Source organism: Rhinoderma darwinii, chromosome 11 (assembly GCF_050947455.1).
Source record: "Rhinoderma darwinii isolate aRhiDar2 chromosome 11, aRhiDar2.hap1, whole genome shotgun sequence".
NCBI lineage: Eukaryota > Metazoa > Chordata > Amphibia > Anura > Rhinodermatidae > Rhinoderma > Rhinoderma darwinii.
In genome coordinates, this window is record NC_134697.1 from 41,258,497 (window position 1) to 41,281,181 (window position 22,685).

Sequence of the window (22,685 nt, forward strand, 5' to 3'; positions counted from 1 at the left end):
GCCTCGTCAAAAGAAGTGCAGGACACTTCTTTGGACGTTTTTGGAGCGGTTTTCTCATAGACTCCAATGAAAACAGCTCCAAAAACGGACGATTACAGTACGGGACAGTAGTTCCACGCAGAGGCAGGGACTCCTAGCGTCGTACATCACTATGATGCTAGGAGCCCGGCTACCTGCACTGTCTTCGGTCCGGGTCTTCCGGACGAAATACGTTCCGTACATTATGGACGTAACATGGTTGTGTGAACCCAGCCTCATGCGTGTGAAAACCTCGGCAAAAACAGCCTGAAAAACCGCCTCAAAAACCACATCAAACATGAAAACCTCCAGGGTTAGTTTTTACAGGAGGAATTTTCCTCCTGCAAAAAACTCAGTGTGAACAGGGCCTAACGCTGCATTTTAAGCTCTGCCAGGTTGTTAAATATTTTTGATAATTGGCCTATTTAAAGTTCTCTCCCATCCTCCTGTGTTTTTGATGAGCAATTTTAACCATTGAGCATAAACTTGTTGCACCCTATTCAAGGCTGGAAGCGTACATGTCTGTTTTCCTGTGGTGAAAGGAAGCGCTGTACAAACGGTTTCTATGGCAATAATGTAATCGCTTTGTTGTGAAGAGCTAGTATATTTACTGTCTGATGAAGTCATCATCTAGCTGAATAGGCTACAGCTTCTGAAAATACTTGTTTTGTATCATCTACAAATAGTTGTTTAGGATGACGTTCCATAAAATGAAGTGACATAACCTTTGAATAGATCTGAAGGTAGCCGCCCTGGCGACCAGCTTATTGCATTGGGTCCGGTCGCTGTAATCACCAGAAAGGGAAAGGCAGAGATGGTCACTGCCGGGTGCGGGGCTCATACACACGCGAAGGGCTGCATTCAGGCGGCCGTAACGTGACACATTTTAGCATCTGTATTACGGATGCAAGACCCAGACTTTCCCACGGTTCAAGTGAACCAAACTTAGATCGCCATAGGAGTCTAAGATTTAAGTTTGGTTCACTTGAATGGTCTGGGTCTTGTGGCCATAATGCCAACGCAAAAATGCAGTCAACTGAATAAGGCCTAAGGGCACGGCCAGATGTTGCAAAATTCTCCAGCGGCCGTTTACATTTGTTTCTATACATTTTTAGGTAAGTTAGTTCAGACGTTGCAGAAAACTCCGCTGTGGTGCGGAATTTTCCGTCCGCAGCATGCACTGTCTGTTGGGGAGAAGCGGAATTTCACTGCGGATTTCAGCCTTTGCAATGCAAAAACTGAAATCTGTGGCAAGTCCGCTGTGATATCTGCAACGTCTGAATTACCTGTCAAATATGCAAATGTTGGTGCAGATTTGTTGCGTAATTGCCCCAAATCTGCACCAACATTTGCAGCGGAAAAACTCTGCCACGTCCGGCCGTGCCCTAAGGTTGCGTTTAGATGTGGCGGATTGGTCTTAATAGGGCTAATGCGGTATATGAACAGGGGTTGTCTTCTTGATTAAACCTCTTTAGGCTGGATTCACACATGCAGCAGGTTGTTTGTTTTTTTTTTTTAGCTAAAACCAGAAGATGATTCAAAATAAATGGAAAGCATAAAATGACTTCCGCTCTATTGGATGCAATCCTGAATTTGTCATTAAAAAAAAAAAAAAAAGAAAGGCATCAAAAACGACATGCGTGATTCCAGGCAGTATTTCTTGGTGGACAATTGAATGCTTATTAGACCCAAGAGTAATTTGTGAATATAGTTCTTTATTTAAGTTTTTGCTGCGAGTTCCTCCACTGTATTTGTACACAGGACACAAGTCAATATTTACAAGAGACAAAGTACAATGCTTAGGGCTTGTTTACATCTGCGTCGGTTAGGAGCCTCCGTCGTTTCCAGACGAAAATGACGGACTCCATGACGTAACCCATTAAAGTCAATGGGTTCCGTCTGGCATAGTTTGGTTTCAGTCATGCGACAGATCCAGCGCTTCCGGTTTTTCCGCTCCCATGACGGAACAGAACGGAACCTGTAGCGCAGATGTAAACTCAGCCTTACATGTAAGCACTACAAACTGCAAAGTCTGCAGGAGAAAACACAAACAAGTAAACAAACAAACAAAACCACAATATAGATATATACACAGACCGTACAAAATAAGAGTGGCGATTCATAGAATTCTGGATGTAGGACATAAAACGGGTGTTGGGAATTAACTTTTAATTTGATTGGCAGGAAGATTTGACTTATCCAAATCGTCAAAGTATGGATGAAGCAGGGCACACTTGGCGGAAATTCTCTTTATAGGATCATAGATCAGCATTTTCTGTTAAATACAAGATATAAAATATTTAAATTATATTTAAAAAAAAAAAAAAAAAAAAAAAAAAAAAAAAAAAAGCAGGAATATTGCATACAGTGTACAAAGGAGAAGTCTATGAAACAATGCTTGAACAGCCTTATGAGCATGTAAAGACCCCCTCGCGATCTTACTTCCAGACTGGCACCACGCATTAGCACTCATGCATCACAGGTTGACAGACCTCCATACATACAGAACTTGCTCTCCCATGACAGATTCCATACATTTACTCATAAAGTTACGACTAACTAGCATGTTATATTACTACTATAAAAAAAAAACAAGTAAAAAAAAAAAAAAAAACACTACTTTTTTCAGTCTAATCTAACAAGTTTTCTGCTGAACCCAACATCTCTACCTGACCGAGACTGCGTGCTTCTGAGAAGTTTTGGTAAAAAGCTGCAGCCAGAAATCTATGGTAACATAAAAATGTTTATATATGTAACGTTTTGGTTTGTGATGTCTTAGGAGTCAGTGGCGTTTTTATCAAACCTCAGCATGGTGAAGTCACGGCATTGATATAAATTTCAAAAACACCTGTAAAAAAAAAAAAAAAAAAAAAAAAAAAAAAAAAAAAGGGGACACCAAGTATAGAGCCCTACTCCCATACTTACCGATATCAAGTCAAGTCCATCTTTATCAATGTTCTTCACATTAGAAGCAAGCTTGCCACCTTTCCATTTAGGGAATGTATTCTTGTAGTTTTGCAAAGACTCCACTTCTGGCCAGACTTCATTACTGGGTGTCCCCAGAGCTCTGTAACAAAAATTTAGAGAGAATCTGTGCCACGATCAATGCCCATGACATTACACATTTGATATATGGGATTAAAGGTCTAAACCCCACATTCAAGTTTGGTTGTTTCTGCCGCCCATCACCATGATCTTCCACTGGCTCCAGTTATCGCAATGCCATTCATACGGTGCTGGTGAAATTTCGTTATGCGGATATGACAACAGGCATTTGGTGCACCTTTAGTTAAAAATTATGTCCTCCTCTGTTTTAAGTATGATAGGTGGGGTATAAGCTCTCGTCCCGTGAGGCTGTAACTTACAAGTTGCAGTAAGCCAAACCGCAACATGTGAACACAACCTTACAGTTAGTTTGAAAAAGGGGACTTGGGAATCCGTGCGGAGTCAATAGAAACCAAGATTACGCCAGAAACAGAGAAATGAGAACGCATTTTTAGAGAATGGTGGTGTACGCAATTCTCATGGACAGGTCTAACAAGGTAATTGGTGGGGGTGTAAACTCACTCATCTTCTGAAATATATTTAAAAATTGTCTAATTTTTAGCCAACTGGGTGAAAACGGGTTATTCAGCAAACAGCACGTGTGCCAAGATAAGTGAGCTGCATCTTACAAGACCCATTAGATACCTGAATATTCTAAACAGCTGGTCTATTTCAGAATCTCCATGGAAGAGGGGCTTCTTTGTTGCAATCTCTGCAAATATAGTGCCTATACTCCATACATCAACTGGTGTTGAATATCTTACAGTCCCCAACAGAACTTCTGGTGCCCTGTACCATAAGGTTACAACCTGTAGTAATGACAAAGAAAATTCATTATTTAGTCAGACTGCGGTCAATACTCCATCTGTAGTATCTTATGTACTGTATATTTAGTTTAACAGCAACTGATGTTGTGTGTGTAATGTTTAATGTGCGGTGAAAAAAAGAATAAAACTAGAAAAAGCAATTAGTATTTATAAAATATACACACACCATCAGTAGTGGTGGCCAAACACTGCCACCCACCCCTGGTGGCCAAACGCCGCCACCCACCCCCGATGCCTACAGGCCATGGCTCCTTTGCAAACCAGATCCAGTTACCAACTCTGAGCAGTGTCAAGAATTGCAGCACATCCTTATCCACATAAATGGAGCTATGCTGCATGTCTGGCCTGTGTCATGTAGAAAGTGGCACGGTTTTGGGAAACAAAACTAAAGGGCCACTGTGCATATACCAAGTGCTATGGCCTCTTCCTTCTAGGCACTGGTGAGGGGACGTGTGGTCAATTGCATCCAGGCTCCAACTTCCTTATGTATTAAAAGAGAACCTATTACCACTAGAGGACTTGTTTCCAACATTGTGCCAGGTACAGTAAGAAACATAGGTTGTAATCTAGGGCTACATGCAGACGACCGTACAAAAAAACACTGCAATTACGGACCCGCCTGGTTCTATTGGTTGCGGACACCTTTCTGTATCGCTACGGATAGGTGTCCATGCCGGGAATTATGGAGAATGTTCTACTTTTCGTATTTTACAAAGTATAGGAGCACGGCACAAAAATGCGGCCCACGGCATGGCCGTGTGCATGAGGCCTTAGACGATGTGCCAGACAAATTTTTAAAGGATCAATAAAGCGCAGAACAAAACAAGACTATTAAAAGATTTAATAAATGGCAGCAATTCTTCCCGTCAAGGTGTTGTGTCATAAAACATTTATAGCATATCTACAGGATATGCGACAGATCACTGATAAACGCAGGTACCAATTCGGGGGCCCGCACCTATGTCCCAAATGTCGTTTCTCTAACGCCTATTCACTTCTAATTTTAGTTACAGAAATAGCATATCGAAGGGGTTTTCAGAATCCTGTGCTGCTCCGCCCAGATGCATTTGCCAGCAGCCCCTTTACCAGACAGAACGATTCCTATAGCAGAGACCTGCATCTAACAGACATGTATGGCATATTGTGTAGATATGCCATTAATTAGACAATTAATTTTTATTGCTAGATTAAACTGTGTCCCCCGAGATGGCTGTGAGGCAACTGGCTGTACAAGGAGCCTCCCCCTACTGTTAGGTCATCATAGGCATGCTAAACCCCACCCGTTAGGCCTCATGCACACGGCCGTAAAGACACCCGTTATTACGGGTCGTAATTACGACCCGTAATAAACGGGCTCATAGACTTCTATTGGCCACGGGTACCTTCCCGTTTTCTTAACGGGAAGGTGCCCGTGCAGTTGAAAAAGATAGAACATGTCCTATTTCTGGCCGTAATAACGGCACGGGCAGCCCATAGAAGTCTATGGAGCTCCCGTAATGACGGGTGGCTACGTGTGTGCACCCGTCATTACGGGAAAGTTGCTAGGCGACGTCGGTAAATAGTCACTGTCCAGAGTGCTGAAAGAGTTAACTGATCGGCAGTAACTCTTTCAGCACCCTGGACAGTGAATTCCGATCACAATATAAAGCAACCTGTAAAAAAAAAAAAAAAAAAGACGTTCATACATACCGAGAACTTCCTGCTTCCTCAAGTCCAGTCTCACGGCCGTTGCCTTGGTGACGCGTCCCTCTCGACATCCGGCCCGACTTCCCTGGATGACGTTTCAGCCCATGTGACTGCTGCAGCCAATCACAGGCTGCAGCGGTCACATGGACTGACGCGTCATCCAGGGATGTCGGGCTGGATGTGAAGAGAGGGACGCGTCACCAAGACAACGACCGGGTAAGTATGAATTTCTTTTACTTTTATTACGGAAAGGGCTGTCCCTTCTCTCTATCCTGCACTGATAGAGAGAAGGGGCTGCCGATTAGTGCAGTGTAATTTTGCAGCCAAAAACATGCCCGTAAATACGGGTGGAATACGAGTGACACCGGGCCCGTATTTACAGGCACGGGCCCGTAAATACTGGTGCAAAACGGGTCGAATACGTGTTACATCGGACCCGTATTTACGGGTAGGAAAAAAATACGGTCGTGTGCATGAGGCCTGTCATCCAAAAATGGAAGTGATCTGGAGGTAATTGACACCTGTGTTCTCTGCGGGATTCCTACAAGTCAGTTTGCATGATCGTGAAACAGAAAAAAAACACTGTAGGCAAGATTTACTTCGGTTCCCTTTTAGGCTATGTTCACACGGAGTATTTTGGGGGAGGAATATCTGCCTCAAAATTCAGTTTGGAACTTTGAGGCAGATATTCCTCTCCCTGCACGCCGATTTTCGCGGCAATTATCACGCGAGATATACGCTTTCTCCTGCCTCCCATTGAAGTCAATGGGAGGTCCGAGGCGGAAGCGCCCGAAGAAAGGGCATGTCGCTTCTTTTTCCCGCGAGGCAGTTTTACTGCTCGCGGGAAAAAGACGCCGACGCCTCCCATTGAAATCAATGGGAGGCGTTCTCGGGCCGTTTCTGCCGAGTTTTGCGACGCGGTTTCCGCGTCAAAAAACTCGGCAAAATACCCCGTGTGAACATAGCCTTATAGGCCATCATTTTCCCAATTGAATTCCATGGGAGAAAACCCACAACAAATCCCCAATGCATAACACAGGCTTCAAGAGTACCCCTATACTGGCATGTCTAGGCACAGGCACATTTTCGCTTACCTCATGTGTGTAAACACGGACAGGGATCCCAAACGCTCGGGCCAACCCAAAGTCAGCCAACTTTATCACTCCTTTACTGTCTATTAACAGGTTCTGAGGCTTCAGATCTCTGTGTAAAACTCTTTTAGAATGGCAAAATGTAATGCCTTGTAGAATCTGATACACATAGCTCTGCCAAACAAATATGAGAAAAAAAATATATAAATAAAATACATACATTTGAAATCTCAAAGGAAACATTACAATCACTTTGGCTTACAGTGTAGTCTGTAGAGGCAGCTGCTTTATCGGAATTAAATAATATTAAGATTACCTTGACAAGCATGGTGTCTAAATATTGACCGCTAGGGATGGAATCTAAATACTTCTTCAAATCCATGGAAAGAAACTCAAAAATTAGATATAGCCTTGAATCTTGCATCAAAACATCCAGTAGGCTGTGAGGAAGGGAAAAATATAATGACACATACATATAAACACCAATGCGCCAAAGTTTCACCCACAATCAATCCATTTTAAAAGTTTGCTAGACAACATTGGTTACACATCGGGCTTCATTTATCACAACTGTCTAACAAAGCAATTAATAAGGAGCTCAGATTTCATTCTTTTAAGCCGCTCAAGAAAAATTAAAGCTTAGCTCTGATTGGTTGCGGTGGGCAAAAAAACAGTTTTAATGTTAGTTTTTGGAAATGAGGCCCAAGGTTTTCCGAGTTTTAATTGGCGTGTGATTAGGGGGGAGTTCACTCATCTTGGTGCCATGCCTAGTATTGCAGCCAAGTACCATTCAGGTTCTCACAAAGAAAGACTTCCCATCAAGAGTTAACCCTCTGGTAACCGCCATGATAATGGGTAAACAACATGTTTTAGGCCAGGTTCAAAACCGCCGTTTTTAAACGTATTTATTTTAAGCTTTTAATTTTTATAGTGTGAGCACCGCCCTGGCAGCGCTTACGTGGCAGACCTTACCCTTCTCAGCAAATTGAAAGTCGCTTTCACCTATTAGCCACCACTCGCTCCTATGGCGGAGTGTTAAGGACCTTTTACACCGGCCAATGATCGGGCAAACGAGTGTTCATACGAACCCTCGTTCCTTAGCTGATCAAATGCAGCAGAAAAACATAAATCGCTGCCGGCAGCACAAATACCCTGGGAGAAGTTCTGCCAACACGATGGTAATCCATGGGGACGAGCGATCGTAGTAACGATTACTCGTCCCCATACATAAACTGATCATAGAGCCTTGGAAGCAAATAAGCGCCCATCAACGTTTATCATCGCTCATTGTTACTGACAAAATTAGTCGGTGCGAAAGAACCCTTCACTTTAAAATGAAATTACAGGGTAGACCCCCTCCCCCCTTACCCCAATCTTTAAAAACCCTGTTATTCAGCCAGTTATGTCCCTCAGCCCGTTTCAATGGTGGATAAGAAAGAACTTGACCACCCTCTGTAAATTTGCCTCCTATTCTAAATTGATGAGCAGTTCCAGGACAAGTCTGCTCCACCCCATACAGAGTTTCCATATTAAAGGGGTTTTCCAATACTTTATTTTTTTTTTTAAATCAATGCAATGTTCCTCTATTAATATATTAGTGCACTCTGTCTAGCTTTTTCTTGATAATAAATGGTTTTAGTAACATTACTCCCTATTGTTTACCTGGAGAGGTTTGTTTTGCTCAGTAAGTTCATTCCTCTTCTCTTCCTGTGTTTCTCCTCCCTGCATGCACTGCTCTAGTCCCAGCATGCAATGTGCATGCAGCAGTGCACTTGCTCCGCCTACTACACCCAGCTCTACTAACTTCTGCAATCCCAGTCTTCATTTTGGTGCTCTCATTCTATTACTGCTAGCACAAGCTGAAATCACTGGATATCTGCGTTTTTAAACAACACTGACCCTATATGATGATACGTAAAGTTTGGTCTTTATAATTATAAGTTTTCTAAATGTATATTAACTGTTTATACAGTCTTAGTTTTAAATACTGTATTTTATATATATATATATATAAAATAAAAAAAATTGAATTCTAACATGTGAATTGGGATAAAAGGAGCAATACCTGTGGATCGCCGCTGCATCCTGTGTCGGAGATTCACAGTGAGCAAGAAAAAACTAAAGGGAAGCAGCGCTCCTAACTAGCCATCGATGAAAAATAATTCCCCTTCATGTAACTCTGCTACCTGTCAACTGAAAAGTCATCCACCACAGGGAAAAATGTTAGTCCATCATGTCTGATTCCCAGGTGTTTCTTTGCGGTACTCCTCTGTGTGGAAACATTTTTCACTCTGGCAGCTGATTTTTCCATTGACAGGTAGCAGAGTTACACAACAGGAAAACAAATTCCCCATCATGTAACTCTGCTACCTGTGAACTGAAAAGTCATCGGCTGTTTGAAGGGGGTGCACCGCTCGTATAAGCGCTGCTTCCCCTTACTTCATCACACTGTGAATCGCTAACTAGTTCGTATAGAAGCGAAGTATTGCCTAATTATTTTTTTTGGGCTTCCAGTTCAGTTCTGAAGTGGCTTTGAGGGGCCTATATATTAGACACCCCTATGAAACACGACATTTTAGAAACTAGACCCCTCAAAGTATTCACAACAGCATTTAGAAAGTTTATGCACAAAATGTTTTACCAGAGAAACGCAACTCAATACTTATTGTCCAGATTCTGCAGTAGAAATATCCCACATGTGGCCCTCGGGCGGTAATGGACTGAAGCACCGGCCTCAGAAGCAAAGGAGCACCCAGAGGATTTTGAGGCCGCCTTTTTATTAGGCACCATGTCCGGTTTGAATAGGTCTTGTGGTACCAAAATAGTGGAAACCCCCAAAAGGTGATCCCATTTTGGAAACTAGACCACTTGAGGAATACATTGTAGTTTTCTTGGGGTGCATGCAGCTTTTTGATCAGTTTTTATTCTATTTTTAAGTGGCGCGGTGACTAATAAACAGCAATTCTATTGTTTTTTAATTCTATTTTTGTTACAGCGTTCACCGTGCGCTATAAATGACATATTCACTTTATTCTATGGGGCGATACGATTAGGGCTCATTTACACGAGCGTATTATACGTTTTTGCAACGCGCGTCGCAGGGACCTATGTTACTCTATGGGGCCGTGCAGACAGGTACGTGATTTTCACGCAGCGTATGTCCGCTGCGTGAAACGCACGACGTCCTATATTTGTGCGCTGTTCGCGCATCACGCACCCATTGAAGTCAATGGGTGTGTGAAAACCACGCATGTCGCACGGAAGCAATTCCGTGGGACGCGCGTGATTCACGCAACAGCACTGTAAAGGATGAATGAAAACAGAAAAGCACCACGTTCTTTTCTGTTTACAAACATCCAAACGGAGTGTCATAATGATGGCGGCTGCGCGAAAAGCACGCAGCCGCGCATCATAAAGGGCTGACACACGGAGCTGTTAAGTGCTTTTTGCGCACGCAAAACGCAGCGCTTTTTGCTTGCACAAAACGCACACGCTCGTGTAAACTCGGCCTTACGGTGACACCAGATGTTTATAGTTTTTTTATGTCTTATGGCGTTTGCACAATAAAATACGTTTTGTAAAAAATCATTCACTTTTTGTTACCTTATTCTAAGAGCCAGAACTTTATAATTTTTCCATCAATAAAGCCGTGCGAGGACTTATTTTTTGCGTAACGAACTGTAGTTTCCATCAGTACCATTTTTCGGTAAATGCAACTTTTTGATCTATTTTTAATACATTTTTTGGGAGGTGAAGTGACCAAACAATTGTGATTGTGGTACGGTTTATTATTATTTTCTTTTACGGCGTTCACCGCGCGGGATAAATAACGAAATAATTTTGTAGTTCAGGCCGTTACGGACGCGGCGATACCAATTATGTATCGTTTATTTATATATTTTTATTAATAAAAAAGGACTGATAAGGGAAAAAAAGGGGGATTTTTTTAACTTTTAATTTCTTATTTTTACACATCTTTTTTAACTTTTTTTTTTACTTTATTACTTTGTCCCACTAGGGGACTTGAGGGCAGGAGGCCCTGATCGCTATTCTAATACACTGCACTACATCCGTAGTGCAGTGTATTAGAACTGTCAGCTATTCACTGACAGCAAGCATAGTGGGTCCTGACTTTGTCAGGACCCACTAGGCTTCCGTCGATGGCATAGCCGGACGCCTTTGTTTGGTGTCCGGTTGCCATAGTAACCATCGCCGGCCGCTATCGTGTAGCAGGCCGGCGATGGTAACTTAACCCCTAAAAACCCGCGATCTCTATAGAACGCGGCTTTTAAGGGGTTAGACAGCGGGGACACAGCGATCGGTCCCCGCTGTAGGAGCTGCGGCAGCTGCTGTACGAGACAGCAGCTGTCACAGCTCCTGCACCTGTCGGGAAGACGGCCGAAACGGCCGTTATTCCTGCAACTTCGTATACACACCGCTACACACCTTCAACCTTGCGCATGCGCAGTGTAATATACACGGCCGCTGAAGACGCAGCCACATAATTTCACAGAGCATGCGCGGTGGAGTGTGTTCACCACGCATGCTCTAATTCAATAAAGAAGCACGTGGTACGGTTACGTCATTTTTGACGTAACCGTACAGTGTGTAAGCCGGAAACCGGAAGCAAGGCAGAAGACCAAATGGACGGGTCTGCACAGGAAGTGCAGATTTTGCATTGCTAAGGGGACGGCGACGGAGGAGGATATACGACGCTACAGCCATCTGATGAAACGTAAGTACATTGGAAAGTTATATCTTTTTCATTGTTTTATTTAAATAAATGTAATTTTTTAGTTCCGGAATACCCCTTTAAGTTCCACTTTTTCACCTCTCTGTTCCCTCAGGAGAACCTCAATTGCACCCAATTCAGAATCGTATACTGTAATTATCCATTCTAACCGGGGACTATATCCATATTAATAATATAATAAACTGCATTTTAGGCTTCGCTGGGAACAGGATTTAGGGGTGACCCTATCCCTTCCACTGTAGCACTACTGTCGTACAACCGTATCTAATGGCAGTTATCAAGTTAGCTCGGTTGAAACTTCTATAAAAAAAAAAAAAAAAAAAAAGTTTGTCCCTGTATGTAATTCCTACCCATATTCACCAGATATACCCATTATCTTCCCAGTTTAGTTTCCGGGGTTGCCAAGAGATGGGTTTACACCTACATGTTTGGTGGTCATGTGCCAGATGGCCTCTACTTTCCGGTCGAAAGCTTGTGACCTTATTAGCACTGCGACAGTGAAGCTTTTCCCTAAATCCCTGGCTGTTTTGACCCTGAGAAATCGGGCCATGGGTTTGCATAACCAGCAACACAAGCTTTCCCAGCTCATATGCATGCCAGCTAGGATTCCAAGTGCAGCAAACTGGAAATGCCAACGTTTGTCTTTAAATTCAGTTAATGGAAAGGCATCATGCACTTATTATTAATTTATGTGTTTTTATTTAATAAATTATAATCACTTTTTCCCACATACATTTTTCTTTTTTTTCTATTAACACTTACTTCACTAGGGGCTGCCATGTTTTCTTTCATCTGTGTATGTGTCTGTCTCTTAAGGACACATACACAGATGGAATACGGCAGCTACAGTTCATAGGACATATGCATCCGTATGACGATCAACGGATACATGTGCATGAGGCCTTAGCAATATGAAAAATAGATATACTTATACTCACCTATAGCAGACTTGTCTTCTCCTTGCGCCATAATGGAAAGTTGGGGCCAATGAAAAATAATTCCCTTAGGGTACGTTCACAGGGCATGATGAAAAATTACGTGTGAACGTGTTGAATAAACTAGCATTTGTGAAGTGTTTTTTAAAATACAGGGATTTTGTCGCATTTTAGTGGGGTTTTTTTTGCAAGTTTTTGGGTGCGTAGTTAGGACTCCCACTGACTCTGGGAACATTTGGCGCATTTTATACACCAAAGAATTAATCCAAACACTTCTTTACAAACCGGGCTGGTGTATTTAAGAAAAAAAAATAATTATATATATATATATATATATATATATATATATATATATATATATATATATATATATATATATATATAGGGCTCGCTTTCTCATTGATGTAAATGTGAGGTCAATCAAGCGTTTGACGCTTTCCCCATGTTTTTTTTTACGTATTTTGTGTGCTCTTTTGGAAAGTTTTTTGAAGCATAATTAGGACTCCCATTGACTATGGGATCATTTGGAGCGTTTTATGTTCCAAAGAATTAACCCGACGCTTCTTTATTTATGTAGCACATTTTTAAAAATGCTTACGTAAAAAAAGCACGTTATATGTACGTTTATACAAATGAGGAGTAATCAAGCGTTTGATGTGTTTGTCACGTGAAATGCGCCAAGAAAACGCATCAGATACACGCCGTGTGAACCTATCAACTGAAAATACATTCAGCACACACAGGGACTCCCTCTTCATTTTCATCATTCCTAGGGCTTGACCACACGAAGCGGAATTGCTGCGTATTTTCCGTCCGGAATTGCGCATAGAAAGTGGACCGAATTGCTGCGTTTCAGAGATGTCGTCGCCATCTCCCAGCATTGAGAAAAACAGCAAAATCCGCACCATTCTCTGCAGTAAAAAAAAAACAAAAAAAAAACCTGCAGGAAACGGTGCATTTTTCCCGCAGGGGAATGTTTGCTACTTTTAACGGAATTGCTGCAGAAATCTTCTGCAGCAATTCCGTTATGTGCCTTTTGGTGTGTCCTATAGCTTCTGCCAGCTAACATTTGTACAATCTCTTAAAAAACGGAGCTGGACACGGCTTGGCAATTTGAAGACACCTTTTCCTGGCTTGTAGACAATACTAGGGGGGGGGGGGGTGAGCCTCCCTCCCACATTTACAGCAGCTGTATGTCAGGTTGCTTTGCCTGATTCACCTTGCTATAATTCTTGGAAGTGCTTCCTCTGGTGGCCAACATAGGAAAACATGTCAAATTATTATTTAATTTTTAATTGTGGGAGAACAAAACCCCCCCCCAAAAAAAACTTACGTTAAAAAAAATAAATTGTAAATTCGCGACACATTCCCTTTAACCCCTTAATGAGCAGCCCATTTTGCACATTGACTAAGGATTTTTTATATATTTTTTTTCACTGTTGCATTTACTCTTTATTCCATCAACATAGCTGTAGAAGGGCTTGTTTTTTGCAGGACGAGTTGTATTTTTCAATTGCACCATTTTTGGGTGTATATAATATATTGATTAACTTTTATTAACTTTATTTTAGGAAAGAATTGAAAATAAACTGATTCCAGCATGGTTTTTCACTTTATAAATTTATGCCGTTCACTATGCGGCACAGATAACATGTTACCTTTATTCTATGGGTCGGCACGATTACAGGGATACCAAATATGTAAAGGTTTTGTTTTCCTACGTTTGCAAAATCAAAAAAAGCTTTAAAAAAAACAAAAAAAACCACTTGTTTTTGCATCGCCACATCCCAAGAGCCTTAACTTGATTATCCCCTCGATGTAGCCATACGTGGGCTTTTTTTTTTTGCGGGACAAGGCGGAGTTTCCATTGGTAGTATTTTGGGGTACATGAGACTTATTGATTAACTTATTTGATTTTTTTTATGGTGGGAATGGGAGAAAAAAAAAAATTTATAATTTTGGCATGTTTTTTGCGTTTTTTGTTGGACGTCGTTCACCCAGCGGTTTAATTAATGCGTTAACTTTGTTTGCGTCGTTACGATCACAGCGATACCATATAGATATTTTTTTTTACACTTACTAAATAAAACCACTTTTTGGGGAAAAAAAAGTGTTTTACTTTATTTTTTATTTTTCATAAATTAACTTTTTTCCCCCCACCCAGGGGCTTCGCCATGTGATCTGCTGATCGCTTATATAATGCTTTGTATACCAAAGCATTATTGCCAGTTCGTGTAAAACTGACAGGCAATCTGTTAGGCCCCCGGCTGACATTGAAACCCGACAGCGCCCCGTGATTTTTGCGGGGGACGCCGATGGGGTGACAGAGGAAGTTCCCTCCCTCTGTCAAAGACATTATATGCCGCTGTCGCTATTGTCAGCGGCATCTAATGGGTTATACTGCCAGAATCTGAGCGTGCTTCGATTCCTGCAGTTTGGGCAGGAGCCAGGCTGTGTATAACAGCCGTGCTCCTGCCGCTGATGACGTGGGTACACTGGCAGTGCCCACCCGGAGCGACGGATATATCCATCACTATGCAGGAACACCTACTTGCGATGGATATATCTGTCACTCGTCGTTAAAGGAAGGGTGTCGCGAAAAAAAAAAATTTTTATATTAATTTGCTTTTAGTGTTTTATTAAAATAAATTTTATTTGGGTGTTTGCGTTTTACTTTTTTTTTTTTCTAACTTTTTCTTCACTATGGGGGCTGCCATTTTTTTTTCCATCTCTGTATGTGTCGACACGGAGATGGAATACGGCACATACATCCCCATAGTGAATGCGAACGGGAGCCGTTCCATTCACTATGGTGTACGCCGTCTGTGTGGGAACGGCGCATGCGCCGCTCCCGCACAGTCCAAATGGAAGGTCTTCGGCCGAGCGACATCCGGCGCCATTTTCATGTGGACCGGAATCCGCGGCCGGACAGTAAGAGGACTACTTCCGGTCGCGGCTTCCGGACATGTGATTAGAAGCAAGCCTCCGGTCTGCCATTCACGGAAGCCTATGAGGACCAGCTGGTCCTCATAGGATTCCTGTCAGTGTGACTGTCAACGTCACACTGACAGTTTATAATACGCTACACTACCTAGATAGCGTAATGTATTATAGCAGCGATCAGTGCTTCAGGTCTTCAAGTAAAAAAATAAAAAAAGTGTTTTATAAAAGTGTAAAAACAAGTTATAAGTTACAAAAACAAAAAATGCTTTTTTTCCTATAAGAAGTCTTTTATTATAGGAAAAAAAATAAAACGTTAAAACAGTACACATATTTGGTATCACCGGGTTCGTAACACCCCCAATTATAAAAAGCTATAATATTTTTCCCGCAGGGTGAACACCGCAAAAAATAATTAAACAATACTAGCAGCACTATTTTTTTTTTTGTCATCAACCCTCCCAAAATATAAAATAAAAAGTGATCAAAAAGTTGCATGTACCCCAAAATAATACCAATTAAAACTACAACTCGTCCTGCAAAAAACAAGCCCTTAAGCTTTTTTGACTGAAAAATAAAAAAATGACGGCTCTCAGAATATGGTGACAAAAAAATAAATTTTATAGAAGTGATTTTATTGTGCAAACGCTGCAAAACATAAAACGATATACATATGGTATCGCCGTAATCGTATCGACCCGCAGAAGTAAAATGTCATTTATAGCGCCACAAATCTATGAATTTATTTACCCCCTTATTATGCCCTGATGTTCTCTGCCCAGCTTACATATGCCCCCACATTATAAACTGAAATAGCAGCAAAACCCCAAACTACTAGTAAGCAAAATCTGGGCTCCAAAAGCCAAATGCCGCTCCTTCCCTTCTGAGCCCTGCCGGGGGTCCAAACAGCAGTTTATTACCACATATGGGGTATTTCCATAATCAGGAGAAATGGCTTTACAAGTTCTGGGGTACTTTTTATTCCTTGTAAAAATTATATTATTTCTGAAAAAAAGTTTTTTCTTCATTTTCACAGACATATTCCAATAAATAGAGCAAAAGACCTGTTAGGTCAAGATTCTAACTATACGCCTAGATAAATTCCTTGAGGTGTGTAGTTTCACAAACCACTTTTGAGGAGATTCCACTGTTTTGGCACCACAAGACCTCTTCAAACCGGACATGGTGCCTGTAATAGATTCTAAAAAAAGGGAGACCCCAAAATCCTCTAGGTGCTCCTTTGCATCTGAGGCCGGTGCGTTAGTCCATTATCATACTAGAGCCATATGTGGGATATTTCTAAAAACTGCAGAATCTGGGCAATAAATATTGAGTTGCATGTCTCTGGTAAAACCTTCTGTGTAAGGGTATGTGCACACGATAACTGCATTTACGTCTGAAATTACGGAGCTGTTTTCAGGAGAACAGCTCGGTAATTTCAGACGTAATTGCTCGTCCTCGCATTTTGCGAGGCGTCATTGACGGCTGTAATTTAGAGCTGTTCTTCATTGAATTCAATGAAAAACGGCTCAAATTACGTCCAAAGAAGTGTCCTGCACTTCTTTGCCGACGACGCGTAAATGACAGGTCGTTGGCACAGTAAGTCGGCAAACCCATGCAAATGAATGGGCAGATGTTTGCCGACGTATTGTAGCCCTATTTTCAGGCGTAAATAGAGGCAGATTACGCTTAGTTTACGCCTGAAAATAGGTCGTGTGAACCCAGCCTTACAGAATTTTTTTTATTACAAATGAATTTTGCCAAAAAAAATAAATATGAAATTTGTACATTTCTACTTTGCTTTAATTCCTGTGAAACGCCTAAAGGGTTAATAAACTTTCTGAATGCTGTTTTGAATACTTTGAGGGGTGCAGTTTTTAATATGGGGTGATTTATGGTGTCTATCTAGTACATAAGGCCCTCAAAGCCGCTTCAGAACTGAACTGGTCCTTGACAAAATAGCCTTTTGAAATTTTCTTGAAAATGTAAGAAATTGCTGCTAAAGTTCTAAGCGTTGTAACGGTACTAGAAAAATAAAAGGATGTTCAAAAAACAATGCAAATATAAAGTAGACATATGGGGAATGTTAATTAGCAACAATTTTGTGTGGTATTACTATCTGTTTTACAAGTAGATTACATTTAAAATTAGAAAAATTATAATTTTTGCAAATTTTCTATACATTTTGGTGTTTTATACAAATAAGCTATGAATTTGACCAAATTATTCCACTAAATCGCTTGTATAGGCAAAAGCATTCCAGAGTTATTACCACATAAAATGACATGTCAGATTTGAAAAAATGGGGCTGTTCATTGAGGCATCGAGAACCCTTGGTCCTGAAAGCGTTAAAGGAACAGTGTCATCACAAATTATTTTTTTATATGTTAAAGATGTTAGTGCTTTATTAAAAACGTTTATATTCATTTGTGTGTTTGTGTTTTACTTTTTCTTATTTTTACACTTTTTCTTCCCTATGGGGGCTGCCATTTTTTGTTCCATTTCTGTGTGTGTCGATTAACGACACACACAGACATGGAATACGGCAGCCACAGTCCCATAGGGACTGTGAACGGCTCCCGTCCCATTGACTTCAGTGTACGGCGTCTGTTTGGGAACTGCGCATGAGCCGCTCCCACACAGTCCAATTCGAAATTGGCGCCGTCCGGCGCCATTTTCCTGTGGACCGGAAGTCGCGGCCGGACAGTAATATTACTACTTCCGGTCGCGGCTTCCGGATTTGTGCACTTGGACCAGTGGCAGCAAACGGAGCGGACGGGCCGGAGGGAGCCGCGGCGGCAGGAGCAGGTAAGAGATTTCAATGTATGTTCGTGTTTGTGTGTTTACACTACTGTATGTAAACCTACTACACTGTGTGTTAGCTCAAAAAATGGCGACACACAGTGTAGGAGGTTACACCGTTCAAACCCCTCGTTTATCCCGGCACTAGCCAGGATAAAGGAGGGGGGGATGCTGAGAGCTCACTAGAGCGAGGGCTTTTAACCCAATGTTGCAATGCTGCAATTTTGGGAATAGCTCCATCTAGTGACCAAAAATGGGTAGTATTATAAATTAGAATTAATTTATAATATTTCCTGACTCGTGAAAAAAATTTGAACAATGTTTAATCACCCACACACTAAATGTTTAATTTTTAAAAAAAAAATCATGTTTTTCTGGCAACACATTCCCTTTAAGCTACAGTCCAAATTAAGACATTGAGTTGCATGCGATCTTGTGGACTGCAGCGTCATTTAAGAGTTAAAATCAATGAAAAGCACTAGAAAAAGTCTAGATGTAGCTCTGGCCTTAAATGATTGATCAGACACTTACCACACAATGTTTGGATGTTGAAGTTCTTTGAGGAGAGAGATTTCTCGGATTGCTGTACTAGGGACACCTTCCTCCTCATTTTCTAATCTAATTTTCTTCATGGCAACAATTTGACCAGTTGCTTTGTGTCGTCCTTTATACACAACTCCATAAGTGCCTTAAAACATAAGATATACTTATCAATTTATGCAGATGCTTCACAGACAATGCATTCTCTAGATTAATGAAAATAATGGCAGCAAATCTGAAATTCAGAAACCTCACTATTCTACAATTAATATTTAAAGTGAACCAACCTACCCACCTAAACCGCTACAATTTAACCTAATCTATAGGAGCACATACAGGATGCAAAAATAAAAAGACGAAAATTTTTCATGAAACCCCCACAACGGCACTATTAAAAGGCTTTCAATTGCATCCCCAATGGACAAGGTACATGGAAACAGCATAAACCTACCTTAGATTTTCTCAGTTTATAACTGGAGACTATTAGTGATTAAATGAGTATTTAATTTGGAAATAAACAGCGACAAAAATATTTCAGTAAACTATTACGAAAAACAAGGGTGGGGGGAAAAAAATAAATAAATAAATGCGCAGCTGAGGTTACAGGAAAATAAAATGACCTGCGAGTATATTTTTATCTATCTTTACCTTACACCTCCACAATGGCACTATCAGGAGGAATAACTTAGGAAACCACTAGGGAGGGATAACTGCAGATAAAAATCTTGTGGTCAAAAAGTGCTGGTTAGAAGCGACTTCCAGCTTGTAGCGCTTGAAAAAGGGAGCAGGGCTTGACAACATTGCTGGCCCGCAGATCTGTTCAATGAATAGATGAGCGCACTCAGCCCAGGAGATCGCCACCACAAGGGTGAAATAAGCTCTCAAAGCCAAAGGAGGAGCTCTGTCCTAGAGCTGGGAGCAGAAGACACGGCAAGCTTCATTGACCTGCCAATTGTAATCTTGCTAGCTTGACAACCCATGTTCGATCCCTGGAATTGCACCAGTAGTTGTCATCTTTCTTGAACCTGTGTCCGATACCCAGACTCTCCACCAATCAGCTGTTCCGGTTGCCTCCGTCCGTGCTGCAGCTCTAATCCTATTCACTTGAAGCCATCTGCTTCCAGCACTAACCACTGCATAACTTCGGGTGCCAGAGACAGCCGTTCAGTGCAGGGTCTGAGTGTCAGACCACCACTGATCATATTCTGATGACCTATCCACAGGATATGAAAAACCGTTCCGTGCCCGAAACAACCCCTTTAAAGGGTAACTAAACCAGTCAGATTAGCTTCTGTCCTGCTTTTTCCGGAAATCAGTGTAGCGGTGGACAGGCTCGATAGAAAGTCTATGAGCCCATATTCTACTACATCGGCTTTCCGGAAAAAGCCGAACACAAACTAAGCGGCTCAGCGCTCACCCGAGCACTTCTGCCACTTCGTTTTAGCGATTGGTGGAGGTCTCAGTGCTTGGACCCCCATCAAAACTTCTGACACGTCTCTATGACATGTCAGAAGTTTTTTGAACGTTTAGTTACCCTTTAAGTTCTGCCAGGTTTTCGTTGAGTTTAACTGTAAGAAAGCCATAAGAATATACTTACCTTCGCCAATTTTCTCTATCTTCGTATATTCATCCATGTTTGTAGATCTCTATGTCCCTGGAGAAAAAACAAAACAGCTTTAGAACATGGAACAAAAATAGCGGTATGGGGGGGGGGGGGGGGAGAGAGACACACACTGCATTATCTTTGTGATCCTGTAGAAAAGATCAGACTACAGCAAGGTGGGTTATATCATAGATGCAGTGTCCACCACTAACTATAGGGTGTGACCATTGTGCATTTTGAGGCACAGCTAGATATTCGTAGATCCGAAATGATCTAAAGGGCATTAAACTTTCACACAACGTTTAGAGTCCTTTTGGCAGAACCCGCGATGGAGGCCCTTAACGGAGACAGTCGCAGAGTCCTCCAAAAATACCAGAAACAATAGCACAGCATGCTGCGCTATTGTTACCGCTAGATCCACGGACACCTTGACGGAACCCGTCGGGCACTGGTTGTCCCCGTTGTACATCAGAGCCTGCGCTGCCAGTATTTTTGTTGTTTTGCTCCTCTGACGGAGCAGAACAATGGAAACACGAACGCAGATGTGAACAGGGCCTAATCTATTTGCCGCTAAAAACAAATAATTTGTGATGCATACTATATTATACCAGCTGCAAAACGTGCGGAAACACGCGCCGCTAATCTTTGACAGCTGATCGCCAAGAGTTACATCAGCCGGAGCCGCTTCCTTTTTGGACAGGGTCGTCCAGTACGGACAAAACCGCATTCTGTGTCCTAGCGGAAAAACGTACAAAAGGACGACAAGCAACTTTCCCCGAAATAACCCAAGATTATTATTGGATCAGGGGGTATTTGACGTTACACATAAATAAGGGAATTGATATTTATGCAGTACCCTAATATGTGTGCGTTCAACAAAGGCTAAAGCTGCAAGAATATCTCAGACTATTTCCATAAAACAGTTGCAATGAAATCAATAAGAAATGGCAGTAATGGAGATCCTTATATCCACACACACGTAAAATGGTTCTGGAGCGTTGCAAAAGTGGGATACAAAGCAGGAGGGAAGATCCTACTGAAAAACACGCCAGCCAGTCTCCCCTTATACTGAAATGGCTGCTAACAGAGAACAACTACACAGATCACCTCTAATAGATACCTGTAATGGAGATACCTACTGGTCTTCATGATACACAGCCACTTTCCAGATACATAAGCAGCCCGTAAATGACCAACTGCTGAGGAACTACAAGTCACAGCATGCCAGACACACGTGCAGGCTTGCTAGGAACGTATTGAAGCTAGACTAAACCACAATGATGTGTAAGCCTGGAAGCCTATCAAGGACGATAGAACATTGCAAAAATCGGATTTACCTGAACGTTCTAGAAGCTTCGACCCCAAATCTCCGACCCTCTATAACAACTGCGTTATTAACTCCTGGACTACACGCGTACAAGCTTCCCCTGCGTACTCCTCACACGTAACAGTGTCTATAGGACATCACCCGGCCACAAAGATGGCAAAGAGCAGCAGCGACATTACCTCAGAGAACGTCTCTTCCTACTGATTCACAGGCAACTAAAGATTGAGAGGGATTCAAACCGGCCGCTCAAAACCCGAGCGCATCAGCCAATCGGGGTGTCCGTGGACATTCAAAGCAACCAATCAGACCTGGGCTGTGACGACGGCGCGAAACGCACTAGGAAGGGCGGTGAGAAAAGAAGCTACGGGAGGTGACCAGCAAGCACTTGCCTGTGTTAAAACTTGTGTTTATCGTCAAACGGTAGGGCGCATCTCGTTTTACTTGAATGTATTATTTGTTTTTCATTCAGGAAATGCGTGTTTTGTCTTGTTTCTTTTTCCCATTATAGGAAATTAACTGGGACTAGGAAAGAAGAAAACTTTTGCAGTGATAAATTGATACTTCTCATATGTTTAAGAGTGAAAATGTGTGTGTGTGTATATATATATATATATATATATATATATATATATATATATACACACATAAAATGTGTGCGGATCTGATGGACATTTCCATTACTTCCTAGCCCTGTTGCAATGATCGACATTTACTGACCATGCCACTGAACGCAAAATCAATCAAGAGAAATGATCATTTCATCTCCGCTTCCCTTCAGTAAGGCTATGTTCACATGTAGCGGGTTTGCTGCGGTTTTTCAGTGTGGATTTGCGGATGGAAAAAACGCATTGGAATGCAGCAGCAGCAGCAAATGGGATGAAACGCTGCAATCACGGGCTGCAGGGGTCACGTGATGACATCGTTACTGAAGGCCGAGTGTACAGAGACCTTCGTGGGATGAGGGAAGCGTTGCCACAGAAGTGCCAGGGGAGGTGGGTACAGTGAGGTTTTTTGTCATTAAAAAAAAAAAACGCCATGAATTTCATGTGTTAAAAGTTTTTTTTTCTATTCACATATTTTTTAACATGTATTTTTTTTCAGCCTTTTTCAAGTCTTAT

At 41.8% G+C, this 22,685-nt stretch overlaps 1 protein-coding gene across 4 annotated transcripts; it reads right to left on the bottom strand.

The window, feature by feature from the left end:
- Positions 1-1,713: 1,713 nt before the first annotated feature.
- On the bottom strand, positions 1,714-21,846 carry CDK1 (cyclin dependent kinase 1). 4 transcript variants are annotated; one of them, XM_075841148.1, is made up of 8 exons: positions 21,747-21,846; positions 20,235-20,291; positions 18,629-18,785; positions 6,984-7,107; positions 6,671-6,841; positions 3,709-3,872; positions 2,944-3,085; positions 1,714-2,293 (listed from the first exon to the last, which is right to left on the bottom strand). In XM_075841148.1, exons 2-8 carry the CDS (start codon positions 20,269-20,271, stop codon positions 2,180-2,182), a joined length of 909 nt encoding a protein of 302 aa, XP_075697263.1. In that variant the 5' UTR covers positions 20,272-20,291; positions 21,747-21,846; the 3' UTR covers positions 1,714-2,179. The 4 variants fall into 4 exon arrangements, with proteins under 4 accessions (XP_075697263.1, XP_075697264.1, XP_075697266.1 ...); XM_075841149.1 differs by lacking the exon at positions 21,747-21,846 and adding an exon at positions 21,578-21,740; XM_075841151.1 differs by lacking the exon at positions 21,747-21,846 and adding an exon at positions 21,380-21,400.
- Positions 21,847-22,685: the final 839 nt, after the last annotated feature.

Bases quoted from the DNA above. Each gene is read 5' to 3' on its own strand.
- CDK1 (XM_075841148.1), bottom strand. From the start codon at position 20,271: ATGGATGAATATACGAAGATAGAGAAAATTGGCGAAG. The intron at 3,873-6,670 runs GTAAGCGAAAAT...TCATTACTACAG, and splicing joins TCCGTGTTTACACACATGAG to GTTGTAACCTTATGGTACAG. The intron at 3,086-3,708 runs GTATCTAATGGG...TTTTTGTTACAG, and splicing joins CAGCTGTTTAGAATATTCAG to AGCTCTGGGGACACCCAGTA.